General features: G+C 38.3%; 1 protein-coding gene across 1 annotated transcript in view; it reads right to left on the bottom strand.

Moving 5' to 3' along the window:
* Positions 1-10,997, bottom strand: part of adamts17 (ADAM metallopeptidase with thrombospondin type 1 motif, 17) — a gene marked incomplete at its 5' end in the record, with an annotated part of 117,412 nt that extends 106,415 nt beyond the window's left edge. Inside the window, 2 exons of the mRNA XM_079803901.1 lie at positions 3,937-4,105; positions 10,662-10,997. Coding sequence (XP_079660027.1) covers positions 3,937-4,105; positions 10,662-10,997 — 505 coding nt within the window. The remainder of the gene's footprint in view (positions 1-3,936; positions 4,106-10,661) is intronic.
* Between the last annotated feature and the right edge of the window lie 7,255 nt (positions 10,998-18,252).

Raw genomic sequence — 18,252 nt, 5'->3', positions numbered from 1 at the left:
AAACTAAGTTCTCTGGTCTGATGAAACAAAGATTGAACTCTTTGGCCAGAATGGCCAGAGTCATATCTGGAGAAACCAGAAACCGCTCATCACCTGGCCAATACCATCCCTTGAGTGAAGCATGGTGGAGGCAGCATCATGCTGTGGGGATGTTTTTCAGCGACAGGAACTGGGAAACTAGTCAGGATCGAGGGAAAGATGAATGAAGCAATGTAGAGACATCCTTGATTTCAGACAAAATTCTTTCACGTTGTCATTATAGGGTATTGTTTGTAGAATTTTGAGGAAAATAATGAATTTAATCAATTTTGGAATAAGGCTGTAACATAACAAAATGTGGAAAAAGTTAAGCGCTGTGAATACTTTCCGGATGCACTTACTGTTTCTCATCCCTGGAAAAACATGGATACTGCAGGATTAGTTGGCAAACCATTTGTTTGAAAACTCCTGAAGATTTTTAGAAACTCCGGTTACAGTGTTGTCGTGTGGACAATGAAACCAAAGATTTTGGCTTGTCACGTTACAACCGGAACCGACAATAACCTTTTTCTAGGCTTCTGATTGGCCAACATGGCTTTACAGTTAGGATTATATTGCAACCTTTTGGTTTGGCATGCTCTTGACAGCGCTTCATAGTGTGTTTTTGTGTTTTCATGTGGACGCGATTTTAAACGGAGGAAAAACTCAGTTTATAAAATACCTGTGTCCGTGTGGACTAGGCCTGATATTATAATGTCAATATGCACTGTGGCCTGGACCTGGGTTAGCAGAGTATTGGCACATGGCCAGGTACATGTGAACCAGCCATATTGCCAGCTCAGGTGTAGAATCGCCTGGCTTCAGTAATCACACCAGTAATCAAACTGATTGCTTTGACATATTTTTCTCTGTGTTATAGGATGTGTCAAGTCTTTGCCAGGGGAAAAAGAAATAGAGGTTAACAATGAAAAAATGAAAAATGAAATTTTTTAAATACTTTGTTGATGGAAATGCGCTGTGATGTTGCACTTTTAGCTCACCGTGACCTCACAATGTGACCACATCATGAGTATCCTGTAAGCTCACAGTGTGCGCACACAGTGAGTGTGCTGTGACCTCACATTGACCATAGTTTGAGCACACAGTGATTGCGCTGTGAGGTTACACTTTTAGCTCGCTGTGACCTCACATCGTGACCACATCATGAGTATCCTGGGAGCTCATGGTAAGATCACAATGAGATCAAATTGTTGACTGGGTTGTTTTTCTGAAACTCCCTTCGTGTGAAATTCATATGTAGCTATACACTACCTTTTAAAAGTTGCAAAAGATTTCTTTTTTAAATAAATGCTATTCTTTTGAACGTTCTATTCATCAAAAATATTGGGGGGAAAAAACACAGCACAACTGTTTTCAACATGGATAATAATGACCCCAACGGTAGTGAATACTGCAGCACATTATGTTTATAGAAATTCTCTTCAAATAAAAGCATTCCACAAAATACAAAACACTTTACTTTTAAAATTACTGCCGGGACGTGTATAATAGTAACACGCATTTTCCAATCACGTTAACGCATAATTTATCTATTTCTTTAATGAAAAAAAAAAGATGAAAATGCTTTGCCACGTCAAGTGTCAATCACATAAGAATAACATCAGTTTTCAGTTAACATACATTTTTACCACTTACGAACACATTTTACTGAAAAATCACACCGAACGTGGAACAGACTACTTTATCAAAAGGCTAACCTGACTGTATCTGAACTACTTTAAATTATGAGTAGCTTGTAGATTGGCAAGCTTAGGTTTCGAAGCAGCTTCCCCAACACTGGTGGGAAATGAGGGAGAAAACTCTGGCAGGCCAGCTGAAAGGCGTCCGACAGACATGAGTGCAGAGGAAAGAATTTTCCCCCCAAATCTGGCACTTTTTTTGTCTATTGGTCCATCGCCTGACTGACTGAGTGACTGACTTGCAGACACCAGGTGCTAGGGGAAACAGCATCGCTAATGCACCTGGAGCTTTTTTTACAGCAGAGACAAGATCGCTAGAGTCCAATCACATGCCTGAAACACACAAACGCACCCACATATCAAGACTTGCATACCTACTAACCTTTCTTTCATTTTCAATTCCTGTTTTTTTTTCCTATTACGAACTGGTTTTGGTTACTTCAATTCCCAGATACTGGCATATGGAAAAAATCTACTTGTCAAGCCTGCCGGTGGTCTTCTCATCTTCGGGTTATGTAATATTCATAGTGCACAAAGTCAAAAGCAAAAAAAAAGTGGACTTGAACAATGTTGAACCAAGCAAAAAGTTCAAGGGGACTTTAAGTCTGGATCGAATGTAATCAGCCGCAAACTAGGGTAGTGTACAACTGGAAATTCCATAAATTGTTTTGGTTGGCCCATAGGATTGTATATATCCACACACATGAACACACAAACCCGGATTTTTGGATAATTGCATCTTCATTTCAAAGGGTAAACTACAAATCCAATAATGCAATATGCTTAGACAAAACTTCCTGCCACGGAATATGAAAACCTGCAGATGCTGGAGGTGTTCAGAGCCTCAGAGGGAACAGAAGAGGCCGTTTTCAAATATGCGAATTCCTTTCGGCAAGAAAAATCCATAATCCTGGCAAAGAAACACCCAAGGGGCTGGAAAATATGCACGGAATTATTAATGTACGCGAGCAGGCCAAAAGAATACTTGCTTTCTTACTGGTAGTATTTCAACAGCAAATCAGCACGTTCCAACAGGAGTTTACCACCATTTACCAGTGCGATAAAGGCATTAAAGAGCAAAACAGCTGAGCTTTCTCTCTCCCACCATCTTTCAACGCTGTTAAGAAGATGAAGACATCAAAGAGTTACATGGAGTCATAAACGTTTCTATGAAACACTTGATTTACAGACTTCACAACTCTTGAATCTTAAGCGGTCCTGGAGGGAAGAGGAAGATGGGAGACACATGAGAATCCGAGCGTGAGATTATGATAACAGACTCCTAGAGCACAGTGGTTCAAAACTGGTGCGTCGTGACACAAAAGAGGTTCATACAGAGCAATGCTGAATCAATAATAAAATGCAACTAAACATATAACTGTGCATAGTTAGGAGAGTGAAATAAATACACTGTTAAAAAAGACGTGAAAATGCTTTTGATGTTGATGTTAAAATGATGTATAGGCCTATCCAATAAAAAGGTAGAGTATTTCATCTGCAACCCTCATTTGACAGGATTTAGTTTATGATTGTATGATGAACGCTGCAGACTGCAGATGACCAACACCTGTGAAGAGACGACTCCGATTCCTGCGAGGACTTCAGATGACGCAGCTCTGCATCAACACGCACCCATGCTCATTTTCTATATGCCCTAATCATTGTTACAACATGTATTCCTATTTTGCTTATTTCTGTGCCTTAATTTAATTATTATATTGATTAATAGTACATTGTTAGCTAATCTGTGTGCTTTGTATTTGTACATTTCTGAAATGCATAACGTGGACAAATCGCTTTAAATTGTAATGTAGATTTTCTGTGAAGCTGCTTTGAAACAATATGTATTGTGAAAAGCGCTATACAAAAAAAAAAGTGAATTGAATTGAATTGAATGAACAATTTTGGAACAGTGTTGGGTCACCACTTGATGTTCAACCTAAAGTGTGTGTGCTTGTAAATCCATTTGAAAACCACTAGTGTAGCATATAGAAATCGTAAAGGTCTCTGGATGAAATAGAGTTTAAACAGGGCATTTATTCCACAGCAGTGTAACTGACTGCATAAATAGACCACTTTTCCCTCTTCCACCCACAATTTGACAAAATAAAATCCCTGTAGAGCTACGAAATGAACTAAAGTGACCTCTAAATCAATGGGGCTTGCCACACTTGACACGGTTAAGCCCACCACATTTTAGTGCATAGCAATGTCTCACCTTGGATGGTTTGGCACAATTTCGGTCTGCTGTCTGCAGCAGTAGCAGGTCCATCCGATGAAGAATGTATTTCCCGGATCACTCTGTGTTCCCAGCCAGAGAAGGAATCCGCGGCCTGGCCCATTGGCGTGATGAACAGTCTTTCCTCTTCAGTTTGAACCAGGCCAGTCTGCAAAAAAACATGAGGTGGAACAATCAATAACGGCACACGAGAAAGCCTTTATCTGGATAGAATATATAGTGTGTGTGTGTGTGTGTGTGTTACAGTATTCATATATTTATATATGAATTAGAGTATTCATATATTCAGCAACAAATAATTTGTATTACTTTTAATTATTTTAATGAGCAGATTCTGCAGATACTGAAAACAAGTAGATATACATTATTGATGTAGATATACCAGAAATTGTCTGCACTATCTGAACAAACAAGTCATATTTCATCAGCTTTACTTGCAAAATGACAGTGTCAGATTGAAAGAATTTAAATGGATTTGATTTGGATTTTAAAAAAATCATATGTTTGAACAAAGCCACATCTGCAAAGCTTAAAAAAAGCTCTCATGAAATCACTTATAATAGTCCATATGACACAATATTTGATATTCTGAAGTCACATGAATCCTTTATGTGAGAAACAGACTGAAATTTAAGTCATATGGAGTACTTTTATTGTGTTTTTGACCACTATGAACTGCTGATGTACAGTAAATAATGACATAACTTTTAGGTGAACTATTCCTTTAAGATTGTATAGAGAATCTCAGATGATGCGCTTCGGGAGGGAGCTGATGTGTTTTCTATGACAGCAAACCCGGGATCATTCATCATGAGCCCCTCTGAGGATCTCACATATACGAAGCCTTGTTTCCCCTTCATCTGACCATTACACCCCTCATGGCTTCAAGGGCACAAAGATGTGAAATGTGAGAATAATTTATCTCCCAAAACTACCAAGTCAGCATCAAATCCGGCGACAGAGCTCAGTCAAGCAGGATAGTCCGGATTGATGCTGCATCCAAGCAGCACAACGGAAGCTTCGCTGGAGAAAAGAGTGGAAAATGCACATGGATGGAGGTGAGGCAGATGTGCATAGAGCCCCAGGCGGGTGAAGGAGGAAAAGAACATGGGAGTGCTGACAGGAAGTTGCCCACAGAGGCTGTAAAACATACGCTTTCATCACAACATGTACAGACAAACCCCACATGTACCAGGTTAAACAAAGTACAGTTGCATATGGCTACACTCTAAGGAAAGACAGAGCAGTAAAAATGGTCTGAAATGACATTAACAGGCAGGAAAACACTGTTTTGGTCCTCCTGAACTTCAACATGGTTTAAACAAGCTTACTAAGTAGAAGCAAACTCTGTGCTGGTCTGATGGTCTCTTTTCAAAACCTAGTGAGCTCCCTACTTAGACAGCAACCTTCTTTTTTTTGCACAAAATCAACAGTTGCATCATATATGCATTCTTCATTGAGTTGGGAATCCCATAATACACAACAATGGAAAAAGTTCATCCAAAATGGTAACCATAACTATAAATATGCTTAAATTAATTAATATGTAAAAGTATTTAAGGGCACACGACATTTACACGACAGCGATGTAAAATTACTTTGCATACAGACAACGCTGTGAAAACATTCCCTGTACACACGGATCCACAAAAACGACTAAAAACGTATTATTCATGCTAGGCCAGTAGTTGGCAATGTCTCTTTCTAAAGAAGCACTACACCTATAGACTGAACGCATAATACGCAAGCACATGACGTCACCGTTTTCACAGACTTTCAGACTTTAAAACCCATTTTCAAAGTTTGCGTTTTCAGGCTCCCAAAACCACATCATTGTGTAAATGAGCGGGCAAAATGCATAGTCGTGTAAATGGCCCTAAAAATAGCAAAGAAATTGTGCTTATGTAGGATTGCATACTGAGACTGGGTAAACCCAGCCTGATCTGCCGGCGATTTGATTTCGCCCTGCAACTCAGTCTGGAAACCTGTACATTCATTTCTACTGCTTCTGTTACACTTTTGCGGGAACCAATCACAGACTGGCTTATCCACCTGGCGCGATATTGGCGGGTTTAACACGATGACGGATAGAGAAGCAATGGATCGTTGCCTGTTGATCACGCCTCTTGTGATCTGATTGGTTGAAGGACTATCCAATTGCATACAGAGTCATTTGAATTATGCTCGTTTATCACGCCTCTTGTGGTCTGATTGGTTGAAGGACTATCCAATTGCGTACAGAGTCATTTAATTTATGCCGTGATAACCTCTTGTGCAGTAGAAAATACATAGCAGACTCCCCAGACCAATGTTCAATCTTAAATTGAGCTTGGTCTGGTGATAGCCAGACAAATTGCATACTACTAGAGGTGTAATAATATATAGTGTCACAATATATCGCACTACAAAAATGCACCAATATGTATCATGGAGTTTTAGTGTCAGTACTACATTAGATATATAATATTGAATATAATGTATAATAATGCAGTGAGGGAATATTTGTCCTGATAATGCCAAATGTCTTATGTTACCAGTAAAAAGTGGCTTGAATTATTTTAAATATATCTAGTCAGTGACAGAGTGCAAGCATATTAGTCTAAAAAATGATGTTAAAATAATTTTCAGCTTCAGAATCATTAATATTTTTGTGTCGCCATTGTCCTGTGCATTGGGTTACCAGCACCACGTTCAAGCCAATTCATTTCCATCTCCAAAATAATTTAGCATTTTGATCAACAGTACATTTTTTGTTAACGTTTTACCATGTGTCTAGGAATACCGCAATGTATTGTGAGTTCAGCATCATGATATGTATTGAATTGTGACATAGTTACACCCTTACATACTATCATTCAGTTGATAAGTTTAGCGTTGGTATGATTTTTTCATGTTTTTCAATATGAAAAAGTAGGGGAAATATAGCAAAAAAATTGGACATCCAAAGAATCCACCATCCAAAATTGTATTTCCTCATGGTGAGCAAAGCGGCGAGAGAGAACCGTCCGCATCACTGATAGCTGTCAGATGGGGCTAGTTAAAAAACACAGCTGATCTTCGACTCATCTGCACAATCGTTGAGAGCTTCACATCTGTTCGCTGTCAGTCTCACTTTAGGCGTCAAAAATGTCTGACCCTCCTCGCCACATGTGGGTAGAACATTTACAGTAACAATGAGCTCATTTTCCACATAGTCAGCATAAAGAGGGATGGGTCAGAGTGGTCAACTAGCTGTCCGTTAACCGAGCAGTCAGTCAGTGAGGTAGGTTGGTCAGGACACATCAAAGACCGCAAACCATGACCAAAAAAACCTGCACTCTAACCAATCAGATTAATTGACAGCTTGCAATAATGGAGTGCCACGTCCCTTTCAGGCATTTGATTGATGGCATTTAAGACGGCCCTTCAAAGGAAGTTTAAAGGATGGAATGATCGTAATGGGAAACTCTTTCTCAAACAAACAGCCTCTCTCCCATGGGTGGGCCTGGAATGCTCACAACCTCAAGTCAAATAACCACCACATATTCAAAGTGTGGTCGGGTGAATCTCACAAAAACATGTCAATGTCACATTTCAACTCAAAATCTAAAGATAAATAATAAGAAATTGCTTGGTGCATAAAGGCATAAGAATGAAATGCATTGTGACATTATTTTCATGACATTTTATGCACATCTTCTACTCTTCTATTCACTGGTTGTGTCAAAAAAGGGTTTCACGTATGTTCTGATCAAAAAGTTGCAAAAGCAAATAATAAAACTCTATTAAGCTTATTTTGGATAGCATACACTACCATTCAAAAGATTGAGGTTGGTAAGATATTTTAATGTTTTTGAAAAAAGTCTCTTCTGCTCACCAAGACTGCTTTTATTTTATCAAAAATACAGTAAAAATATTGTAAACTATTATTATTTTTCATTTAAATTATATATGTTAATATATATTTTAAAATGTAATTTATTCCTGAGATGGTAAAGCTGAATTTTCAGCATCATTATTTCAGACTCTTAAGGCCTGTACACATCGCCAGCGTTTTTCGTGACGTTTTTGGGCGCGTCTTGAGTGTTCACACCCAAGCGATTTCCACTGGCGATGTGCCGAGTGAACGTGCAAATTCAGTAGATAGCGCTCCAGGTACACAAGGCGGTGCTGTACTTTACGCTTCTGACACTCGCTTGTCCCACAGAAGAAGAAGAGAGACAGTATTTACGTGCTTGCCAAAACCATAGACATATTAGCTGTGTCTCATTTCATTTTAAAGGCTGCATCCTCTGGAGGACACATCCTGTGAATGATGTATCCGGAGGTATACGGAGTGTCCTTAATCAGAATTAAACGAGACGTCCTCCGTAGGACACACTCCCCAGTCCGAGGGAGATTGACAGTCATGTTTAGCTTCTTCCATTTTCTAATGATTGCTCCAACAGTGGACCTTTTTTCACCAAGCTGCTTGGAAATTTCCCCATAGCCCTGTCCAGCCTTGTGGAGGTGTACAATTTTGTCTCTAGTGTCTTTGGACAGCTCTTTGGTCTTGGCCATGTTAGTAGTTGGATTCTTACTGATTGTATGGGGTGGACAGGTGTCTTTATGCAGCTAACGACCTCAAACAGGTGCATCTAAATTAGGATAATAAATGGAGTGGAGGTGGACATTTTAAAGGCAGAATAACAGGTCTTTGAGGGTCAGAATTCTAGCTGATAGACAGGTGTTCAAATACTTATTTGCAGCTGTATCATACAATTAAATAGTTAAAAAATAATTGTGATTATTGATTATTGATTATTGATATAAACAATTGTAACATTGTGATTTCTGGATTTTTTTTTTTTTTAGATTATGTCTCTCACAGTGGACATGCACCTACGATGACAATTTCAGACCCCTCCATGATTTCTAAGTGGGAGAACTTGCAAAATAGCAGGGTGTTCAAATACTTATTTTCCTCACTGTATATCTGCCGGCGGCGCCATTTGCAATTTGCAAAAACATGATGGTTGTTAATGGCGACGCAAAGAATTGTGGGTTATCTGCAGCAGCGAAGGATACACCTCATGCACACTCCGAATTCCTGAAAAGAAGGGCGCATTTGAAGGTCGCATTCGGAGTGTCCTACTTACTTTTCTGAAATGAGACAGCCTTGATGACGCATGCAGCCTTCACATGCGACCTCTGGAGGACGCAACCTTTCGAAATGAGCCGCAGCTATTATGTCTATGGCCAAAACCATTCACAGACACTTTTTACTAACTGGCAAGCAGCATTAGCAGCTCATCTTCTTCTTTGTCTACTTACTACTTCTTCGTCGTATCAATGTGTGCTCGGCAAGACCGTTTTGTGCTCGAGCGCCACCAAGTCGTGTTTTACTGTCACTTCAGCAGCTCCAGGCACGTGAACTAAAGCGCCGATCTCATTGGTCGGCCAGTTTATAACGCACCGCGTCAAAATAAAAAAAATTTTAAATGACGTTTTCCGCGTTGGTGTGCACACTCACATTGGCGCCCTTTGTTTAGTCATGAGTCGTTAAAGGTCGACGATAAACGCGCGCGGAAATCGTCCCGGTGTGAACAGGCCTTTAAGTGTCACATGATCAGAAAAAAAAATTCTGAATAAAGTTTAAAATAAATATTTTGTAACATAAATATATTTACTGTCACTTTGATAAATTTATTGCATCCTTGCTGAGTAAAAGTATTAAAGGTCCCGTTTTTCCCGTTTTGTTGAAGCTTTGATTGTGTTTACAGTGTGCAATATAACATGTGTTCATGTTTCGCGTGTAAAAAAACACAGTATTTTTCACACAATTGACTTATCTGTATACTGCTGTTTTCACTGTCCTCAAAACGTCTTGATGATTTCTTTGTTCTATGAAGTCCCTCCTTCAGAAATACGTAACGAGTTCTGATTGTGCCAGCGGTTCCTGTGTTGTGATTCGACAGCAGCTTAGCACACGTTGCCCGGAAAGGTCACGCCTCTTACCATAACGGGGAGATGAACACGCTCAAACTACAGCCCCTGAAGGCCAAACAAAGGTGATTGACTCCGGGATGAAAATAACAGCGTCTCGACGACATGGCGACAAACACTCTATGAACGCAACACTTCCTCTTCTCCACGTGGGAGAGCAACAAGACCACGGCCCCTTTTTTGCGTATTCTTGTGGGCGGAGGTTAGTCGACAAACTGTTCTACTGACGTCATTAAAGCAGGATGTACAGGGATGTAGTCCAAACCGGCCGTTCTCTGTAGGCTTTGAAAGGGAACTTCTGTCAAATAAAATATCTCCCTTGGCATTGAACTTTGAGCTTTATCATTTTACAGGTATTATTTATGCTCTAACAGCAACATTACACACTAATTAAATATTGAACAATGGGATCACGTAGAACAGGACCTTTAATTTCTTTTTTTTATCTTTTAAAAAGTTAGACATCAAGAAAATGTTAAACTTAATACAAATTATAATAAATATAACAGCAACAATGAGAATGTGAGTTTATTGTATTATGGTAATGCGAATTAGAGAGGGGGCCGGGACTCAATTTTTATGAAAATAATGTCACAATACAAAAAAAGAAATATTAAAGAGCTTCAATTTTTCTTGTTATTCTTTTTGATTCGCAGACGTATTATTGACAGCTTTCATACATGAACAAAATCACACATGCATGCCTTTAACAGTCTCCCAACAACTTGAACTCCACTCACCAGTCCACCACAAGTGTCCAATGAGGCGAAAGAGTCAGTGTGATTGAGAACGGCTCCAGTATAGAAACACCGGCGAACCTTTAGAAAAGGCTCATGCTGAACGCTGCCCTCCTCGCTCCGCTCCTCCATCACAAACCCCTCGGCGAGGAAAGAGTCGTCTCTATGGAGCTGCAAGTAGAGTTCCTTTCCAAAAGCAGGCAGGCGAAGAAACAGGTGGTCCTCCTGCTGATGGTCCGAACGTCGCCTGCGACCTCTGCTCCACCTGTAGGCTCCCTGGAGCAGGTGCACCTCGTCTGGCCGCAGCTCCTGCGGAACGACCACATCTGTCTCGTACATGGCAGATTGCGCTAGGAGACATGCAACAAGTTGTTATATTTGAAAAGCAGTGCAAAGTGGAGAGTCACGTCAGGGATCCCAAAAAACTATTTCCATGATTTTCCATGACCTTCCTAGCCGATTACTGGATAAGGATTATACTCAATTTCATGCAATTAAATATTTTAGTGCTGAGCATAACCAGAAACGTTTACATTCACTATCGTCATTTCTATTACTTTTTTCAAAATTTTAATCATTTCCATGACTTTTCCAGACCTACATTTTTTTTTAATTCCCCTGACATTTCTACGTTTTGTAGGAACCCTTTAAGACAGTAAAAAATGCAGAGCTTTTAGTTTTATAAGTTACCGTTTAGTTTACAAGTCTGTCTGCAGTTAGTTAAAGAAGGATACACGTAAGGGAGAATAAAGCTGTTAAAACAATAAACATGGAAATAGGAGGCAACAGAAGCCACTGAAGAGTTCATAAAAAAAAAATAAAGTAACGGACTGCACAGAACCATAAGAAGCAGACACTCAAAACCTAGTAGGCTGCCTATCTAGACAGCGTTTTGTGCATCATACAGTTGCATGAGCTCACATGCTCTCTCAGCACTGTGATGTAACGTACACTCTTTGCCAAGAGAGATTTTGTGCCCATAATGCATAAAAATGCTTTCTAGCAAAGTAGCTCACTAGAGTACAGAAGACACACTATCTGGCTGCCTACCTAGACAGTATTTTTGGGCTTCATACAATTGCATGAGCTCAACATGCACTCTCGAGAAAAAGAGAATTATTATCTAAAATGCCCAAGTGAGAATGTGACTTATGTACTCTAGTAAGCTATCTAGACAGCCTTTTTGGGCACCATACAATTGCATGAACACTCTCATTCAAGAAAACATTTAAAATGTGATTAAAATGCCCCCCCAAACAGTCTAGTTATGCAGTTCACTACACAGAGCATGTGACTTCTGTACTTTAGTAAGCTGACTATCTAGACAGCATTTTGGCACCATTTGCATGGACACTCTCATTCTAAAAAATTTCTAAAATGTGCCTAAAATGCCCCCAAAAACGTTCACTGCATATGTGAATTCAGTATGTGAATTCTGTACTCTAGTAAGCTGACTATCTAGACAGCGTTTTTGGCATCATACCGTTGCATGAGCTCACATGCACTCTCAGCACTCTGTGATGTAACATCCACTCTGCCAAAAGTGCGCGCGTGACGTCACATCATTTCTTTCCGCTCGTGAAGCCCACAAAAGCTGTCTAGGTAGGCAGCTCACTAGGTTTTGAGGCACACCCAACATCTTGAAATGTAACCTAGGAGGAAAGCTCTATATGGCTCTTAAATAAACAATTTCATCTTAATTGAAACAGCATGACTGAAACCTTTTTGTAAGCAGCAAGAAAAATATGCAGTTTGCAGTTAAAAATTATATAAACAAGTCAAGGAGACAAGTCCGTGTTCGCACACGTTAAATGATCCAGACGAAAAATTACCATGGTAACCGCAGTTTCCGCCGTTATCGAGACTACTGTAAAAAAAAAAATATTGAGTAAATAGAGGAATAGTGTAGAAGCTTTCAGTTCATTTCTGTAATTCTATTTCTTTTGTTTTTTTTTCTTTTTGTCTAGCACCAATAGCTGTAGTAATATTGGTACATATGCATGAAACTGGTAACCATGGTGAATTTCTGTCAGGAGTTTCGCAGGTGCTGCAGCCTTACCTGATATTGCCTTCAGTCCAATGCAAAAGAGAATTAAAGACAGGAAAAGCAATAGAGTGTCGTTGCCGTGCATTATTATTAGCAATATGTCGTAGAGAAACAGCCTGTGTGAAGAGGGAAGGCAGTGTGCGCTGGCGGAACAGCAACAGCGGACTGACGCGAAGTTTCAGAAAGTTTAATTACAGCAGACGGGGGACACAACTTCAGACTAAAGCCCCGCCTCCGAACACAGACTGCGCTCGGATTCGTCGATGAGATCTATGTAAATAGATCCCTGTAGCGTGATTGGCTATTTGTTCTGTCAGTCTGAAAAGAGGGCCGGGACAGTGCACGCTGTCCCTAACATCTATTGAGAGAAAGGCAAATCAGCCTTTAGCAAGTTAGTCAGGTATACTGGCAATGATTAGGAAGCCTGTTAGGTAAATGTAACGTAGAACTTGTAGAACTTGGCAAGCTTTATCTATTTTAATTTTATTTTTTCAGTTTTTGGCTCATTCTCTGCTGAAAAAACCCCAGGGTTTTTTCAGCAGAGGTTTTTTTCAGAAGAGAATGAGCCAAAAATTAAAAAAAATAAAATAAATAAAGCTTGCCAATTTCTACAAGTTCTACGTCACATCTTAAACCAGCCTAAGCTGATTTTTTTCTCTCTCTCTCTCTTAGCTGGTCTCCCAACTTGGCCAAAATTATGTTCAGAAGAAACTTGACCAACTGGCAAGCTCACAAAACCCTCCTAAAATCAACCAACCAATGTTTGGGAGACAGGTCATCCAGTTTAAGGTGGTTTGCATGTCTAGGTATTAGATGGGTTTTGGGTACTTGTCAGCTGGTCAGTTTGGCCAGTCAGCTAAACCAGCCGAACACTAGTTTGGCTGGACCAGAAGACTAGCAAAATCATTTTTATTCATCTAAGGCGAGCAAAACCACCTTAAGCTGGTCTTATCAGTTGCACAGTGCCTAAACCGTTTGCGTTATCTTCCTTTTACCAGTCATAGACCATAAACGTAATGAATTAGTATAGCCTAGGCTAGCTATTGTGGATGCAACAACTTGGCAAAATAATAATAATAACTTTTTGCAGCTGTGGAAATAAATTATATTTCCTTTACTTTCTATTAAACAAAAAAAACTCAAATCTAAATTGTATACTCTAAATAAATAACCCCATCCACATTGAACCTTAAAAGTGCACATTGTAATCTGAAACCTTGCAAGTTAAAATAACGGCACATAAAAGAGTGTCTGCACCTTCAATCACTTTGAACCGCATTTCACTGCATAATCAAAATATATAAAGAAATGCAAATAACATCCTGACGAAAAAATCCATCCCTTTGTGTTAGACATTCTTTGTCATCAGGTCATTTATTGTGAATTCTTATATGACGGGATAACATCTCCGTGGCGTATGCTGGCATTGCCTGTAATTGTGCCTCATCAGTTTTAGAAGCAACAGATGTGATGTATTATTAGTAATGCAGAGCATGTGCAGACCTGGATAACGTTATAGCAGTGTAAGTACTGGATGGTTATTATTGGGCTGAAAACGGTCATTTTGAATTTAAGTTATTTAGTTGTCAACGCACAGATAAAGCAGTGCGGGATTGTATTGTAGCCCATATACAGTAATTAAAGCCCAAAACTATGTGAGGTATGTGCAAGTCATGTGATTAAACACAAAAATGCATTTTGGGTTTTGCATGTGTGACCTTTACAATACGTCTTGTTTTGATATTCAGTAAGAAAAATCAAACAAAACATTATTTAAATGTCCTTTATTTAGCACATTAAATCAAATACAGTGCACACGATTGTCTGTGATTGTCAACATTATGCACTAAACTGTTTGCGAAGTTATACTGTATTTAAAACAATCAAATATAGGAGCATTTGAGTTGCTAAGGTGTTTTTTAGGCTACTAGGATGTCCTGGATAATTGCTGGGGCATTGTTATGTGGTTTCTATGCAGTTGTCTTAGAAAACACCACTAATTAGTATCTCATATCCAAAACAGGAGAAAGGCCTATGTAGTCTAGAGATGCTCAGCTGAACAAACCTTTGGTGTAAGAATCTACTCTACATTAATTTTGTGGATTCTCTTATACAACAGTATGAGCAATTGAAAAAACTCATTTATCAGCAGTCTGTACCCTGTGAACGGCGCTCTTGTGAGTGGATAAAGTTCATTAGAGTAGGTCAGCAGAGGCTTTAATCCTATTTCAAGTGCTTTGATTTCTCATTCCTCTTTGCCAAAGTACCACATAAGAATTGCTGCTTCCTGTGGATAGCAGGGTCGCTGGCACAGCCATGTGGCCCGTAATAAGCGACGGCAATGGCAAAATCTAGGTTGTATATAATGGTGCTATGATGATATCTGAGCACAGAGTGCAGAATTTATTGCAAAATAAGTCTGCTGATTATAGTTTGAAAGCAGTGTACTAGAAATTCATAATTACTGAGCCGCCCAGCAACTATTAAAAAAGCCTGAGAAACATTCCCATAGAAAGTTAATTGCATGCTGCACAATTTGAGGTTCGTGTCCATTTAGGATGAGCTATGTGCCAAATGCTAATACTCTGGGTAAGGGGTTTGATCAGATCTCTAAACCTGAATATGAACAACAGTGTGATGCTTACTTTAGCAAACACCACTAATGATAATCATGTTTAGGAGGAGAAGCGTTGTTCTTTATATAGGAAAGTATCACCTGCATGACAACAACATGTTTCCAGGTAGCCCAGATCCTTACAGTCATCCCTTGAAAATACTGTACAAGATACTGTACTTTACAAGACAGCAGTGATTTATGAACACAAGCACAGTAATGAAGTATCGTGACACCAAAAAGAATTGAGCACTGTAGAACACAGGTTGTGTGCTTATTGCAGAGGTCAGGAGTGTGGTCAACTGCTCCCCCTAGTAGTTAATAGAGGCAGTACACTAAACAAATAACTTGTTCAGTTGGAGTGGCAGTTTGTTCTGTTTTATTATGCCATTAAACTGAATGAGGAACATTTTAAAGGGACAGTTCACCCAACAATTAAACCTGCTTTTCTGTTGTCATTTACTCACTGTCATAATGCTTGAAATTTGTAAATGAGATTTAATAGTTAGGACAGAAGGTAGAAATCTTTAACCACTTTTTCGTATTGAAATAAGCAACTTGGATATTTTCCTTTGTGTTGCATATATATATATATATATATATATATATATATATATATATATATATATATATATATATATATATATATATATATATATATATATATATATATATATATATATATATATATATATATAATAACTGTTTTTAAAAAACAAAACAAATTTGGTAACACTTTAGTATGGGGAACACATTCACTATTAATTATGAATATTGTCTCAATCTCCTTTACTGCTTATTAATAGTTTAATAATAAGGTAGCTGTTAAGTTTAGGTATTGCGATTAAGGGGTGTAGAAAGATCATGCATAATAAGGCTTTAATATGTGCTTTATAAGTACTAATAAACAGCCAATATCATGCTAATAAACAACTAGTTAATATCGAGTACTGAACACTAAAATAATGTTACCACCATTTTTTTTAAGGGGAAATACTCCTTTCACCCAAAAGCCCAGAGATTCCAAACTGGGGGTCCATAAAACATATAGAGGAGAAAGGAAAAAAACATTTCCACTGATGTTCAAAAAAAATTATGTTGTGAATTAAATACTACAGAAAAACAAATGTAATTTTATATTAGTGTAATGTAAATTCTATATTAGTACTCAATTTAAATACAGAAACTAAATCGTAAATATGACACTGGTGTTCCCATCATCAACTGGGGTTTGAATAATTAATAAGGTTGATTTCTTTGCAGTTTTCCACTGTTTTATCATTGCTTTTTTTGTTAGGTTTAGTAACTTGCAATTTTGTGACATCTGAACTGAAGTTCATTTTCTACTCAAAATGACACATTCATACTCAAATCGATCTATCGAATCTTACCGTCATTGTGTATTGTGTACCAAGTTGTTGAAGTCTCTGTTCGGGTGAGTGCCACATTATTTCTATTATTTAGATACGGTGTCGACACAACATCTATTGTATTATTTACTCTATGTTTCTAAGTAAAGCGTACACTTTAAAAGTGTGGTTTAATTCAATGTTGTATGTTATATTATTTGAGTTAAAAGTTTGTTTATGTTTTAAATTTACTTAACTTAGTTTTGTTAAATTTAATTAACTTAGTTAAGAATATTTTACTTAATTCTATATGTGAAATTAAATAAATTAAATATAACTAAGTATAATATGTACTCAATTTCTTCATGAATGTTAAGTTCAATAGTAAGTATTTTACTTGATAATAACAGGCAAGTACAGAGCAGTAGCTAGTTAAAAGGATTTTATCAATTAAATATCAAAAAAAATATTTTTTTCAGTGTATGAACATTAACTAAAGATCCGATTATAGGCATTATGATAGTGTATGCTGAAATATTAGAACAAAAAACATCTTTATTACAATAAATTAGAATTAAACAATTAAAAAATATATCCTTCAATTATGCCTTTACATTTTCAGTGCATGAAACAGTAAATGCACTATATAAATTCTCAAAACCATCTCTGCTGATCTGTGGGTCTTTGCATCACCCCAGAGGAAGATAAATGATTTGTCATACACATATAAAGTATAAAGGCCGGACCTCATTCACCTCAATTCACATATCAACTAATTAAGCCTAAAACACTCGCCAAATCAGTCACTCACAGATGTGAATATTCAACCAGTCAAAATAACAATAAGACATATTACCACATACAGCATTCTTCAGATATACTTGGGTAGTTTTAGGTCACATAATATGTTATGAAAACATGTCTACACTTAACGCGAGCAGAGCATCAAAACTTTTATATTTCAACTTAGAACGATAGATAGAACAATAGATAGAAGCAGAGTACGCATAGAAATGCATACGAGAAACCAGCAGTGCAGAGACTCAGTGACCATCAAAGGTTTATGCAAATAACTTGCAATGACAAAAAAAAAAACACCATCAGACACATCCAATGTAGACACAGTGTAAGAATTTAAGAACTAAAAGAAAATGTCTGCTGTCCACCGTTAGATTGCCGTCCCCAGCTCCAGTGTCCAGAGGTTAAAGTGAGACAAGGGTAGGTGTTATTCTTCAAAATCACTCGCAAGAAATGCAGACTTGAGATTTCATTTCAGTTCTTCATAGAGGCAGAGGTTGATGTAAAACTCAGCAGCACGGCGTATGAAGCCTCGATGGACGATGGACGATGCCAGACGGCGAGGGCAGCCAGCGTGACATGATCTTTGAGCTTCAAAACCAATGAGGAGTCTATTAAATCTTACAAGGGGTTTATTTTTCTTTGTGCGGTGTTCTTTTATAATTGCCCATGTGATCCTGTGCCACAATAAAAAAAAGTTGTTAGTTGAAACTGGGGGGTGGGGGGGGGGGGGGGGGGGGTTTAAAGCAGCCAAGACTCACAGCGCCTTGCCTCCAGTGAAGCCAA

Source organism: Gobio gobio (assembly GCF_949357685.1).
Source record: "Gobio gobio genome assembly, chromosome: 2".
NCBI classification, from domain to species: domain Eukaryota; kingdom Metazoa; phylum Chordata; class Actinopteri; order Cypriniformes; family Gobionidae; genus Gobio; species Gobio gobio.
This window is presented reverse-complemented; position numbering and strand designations above follow the sequence as displayed.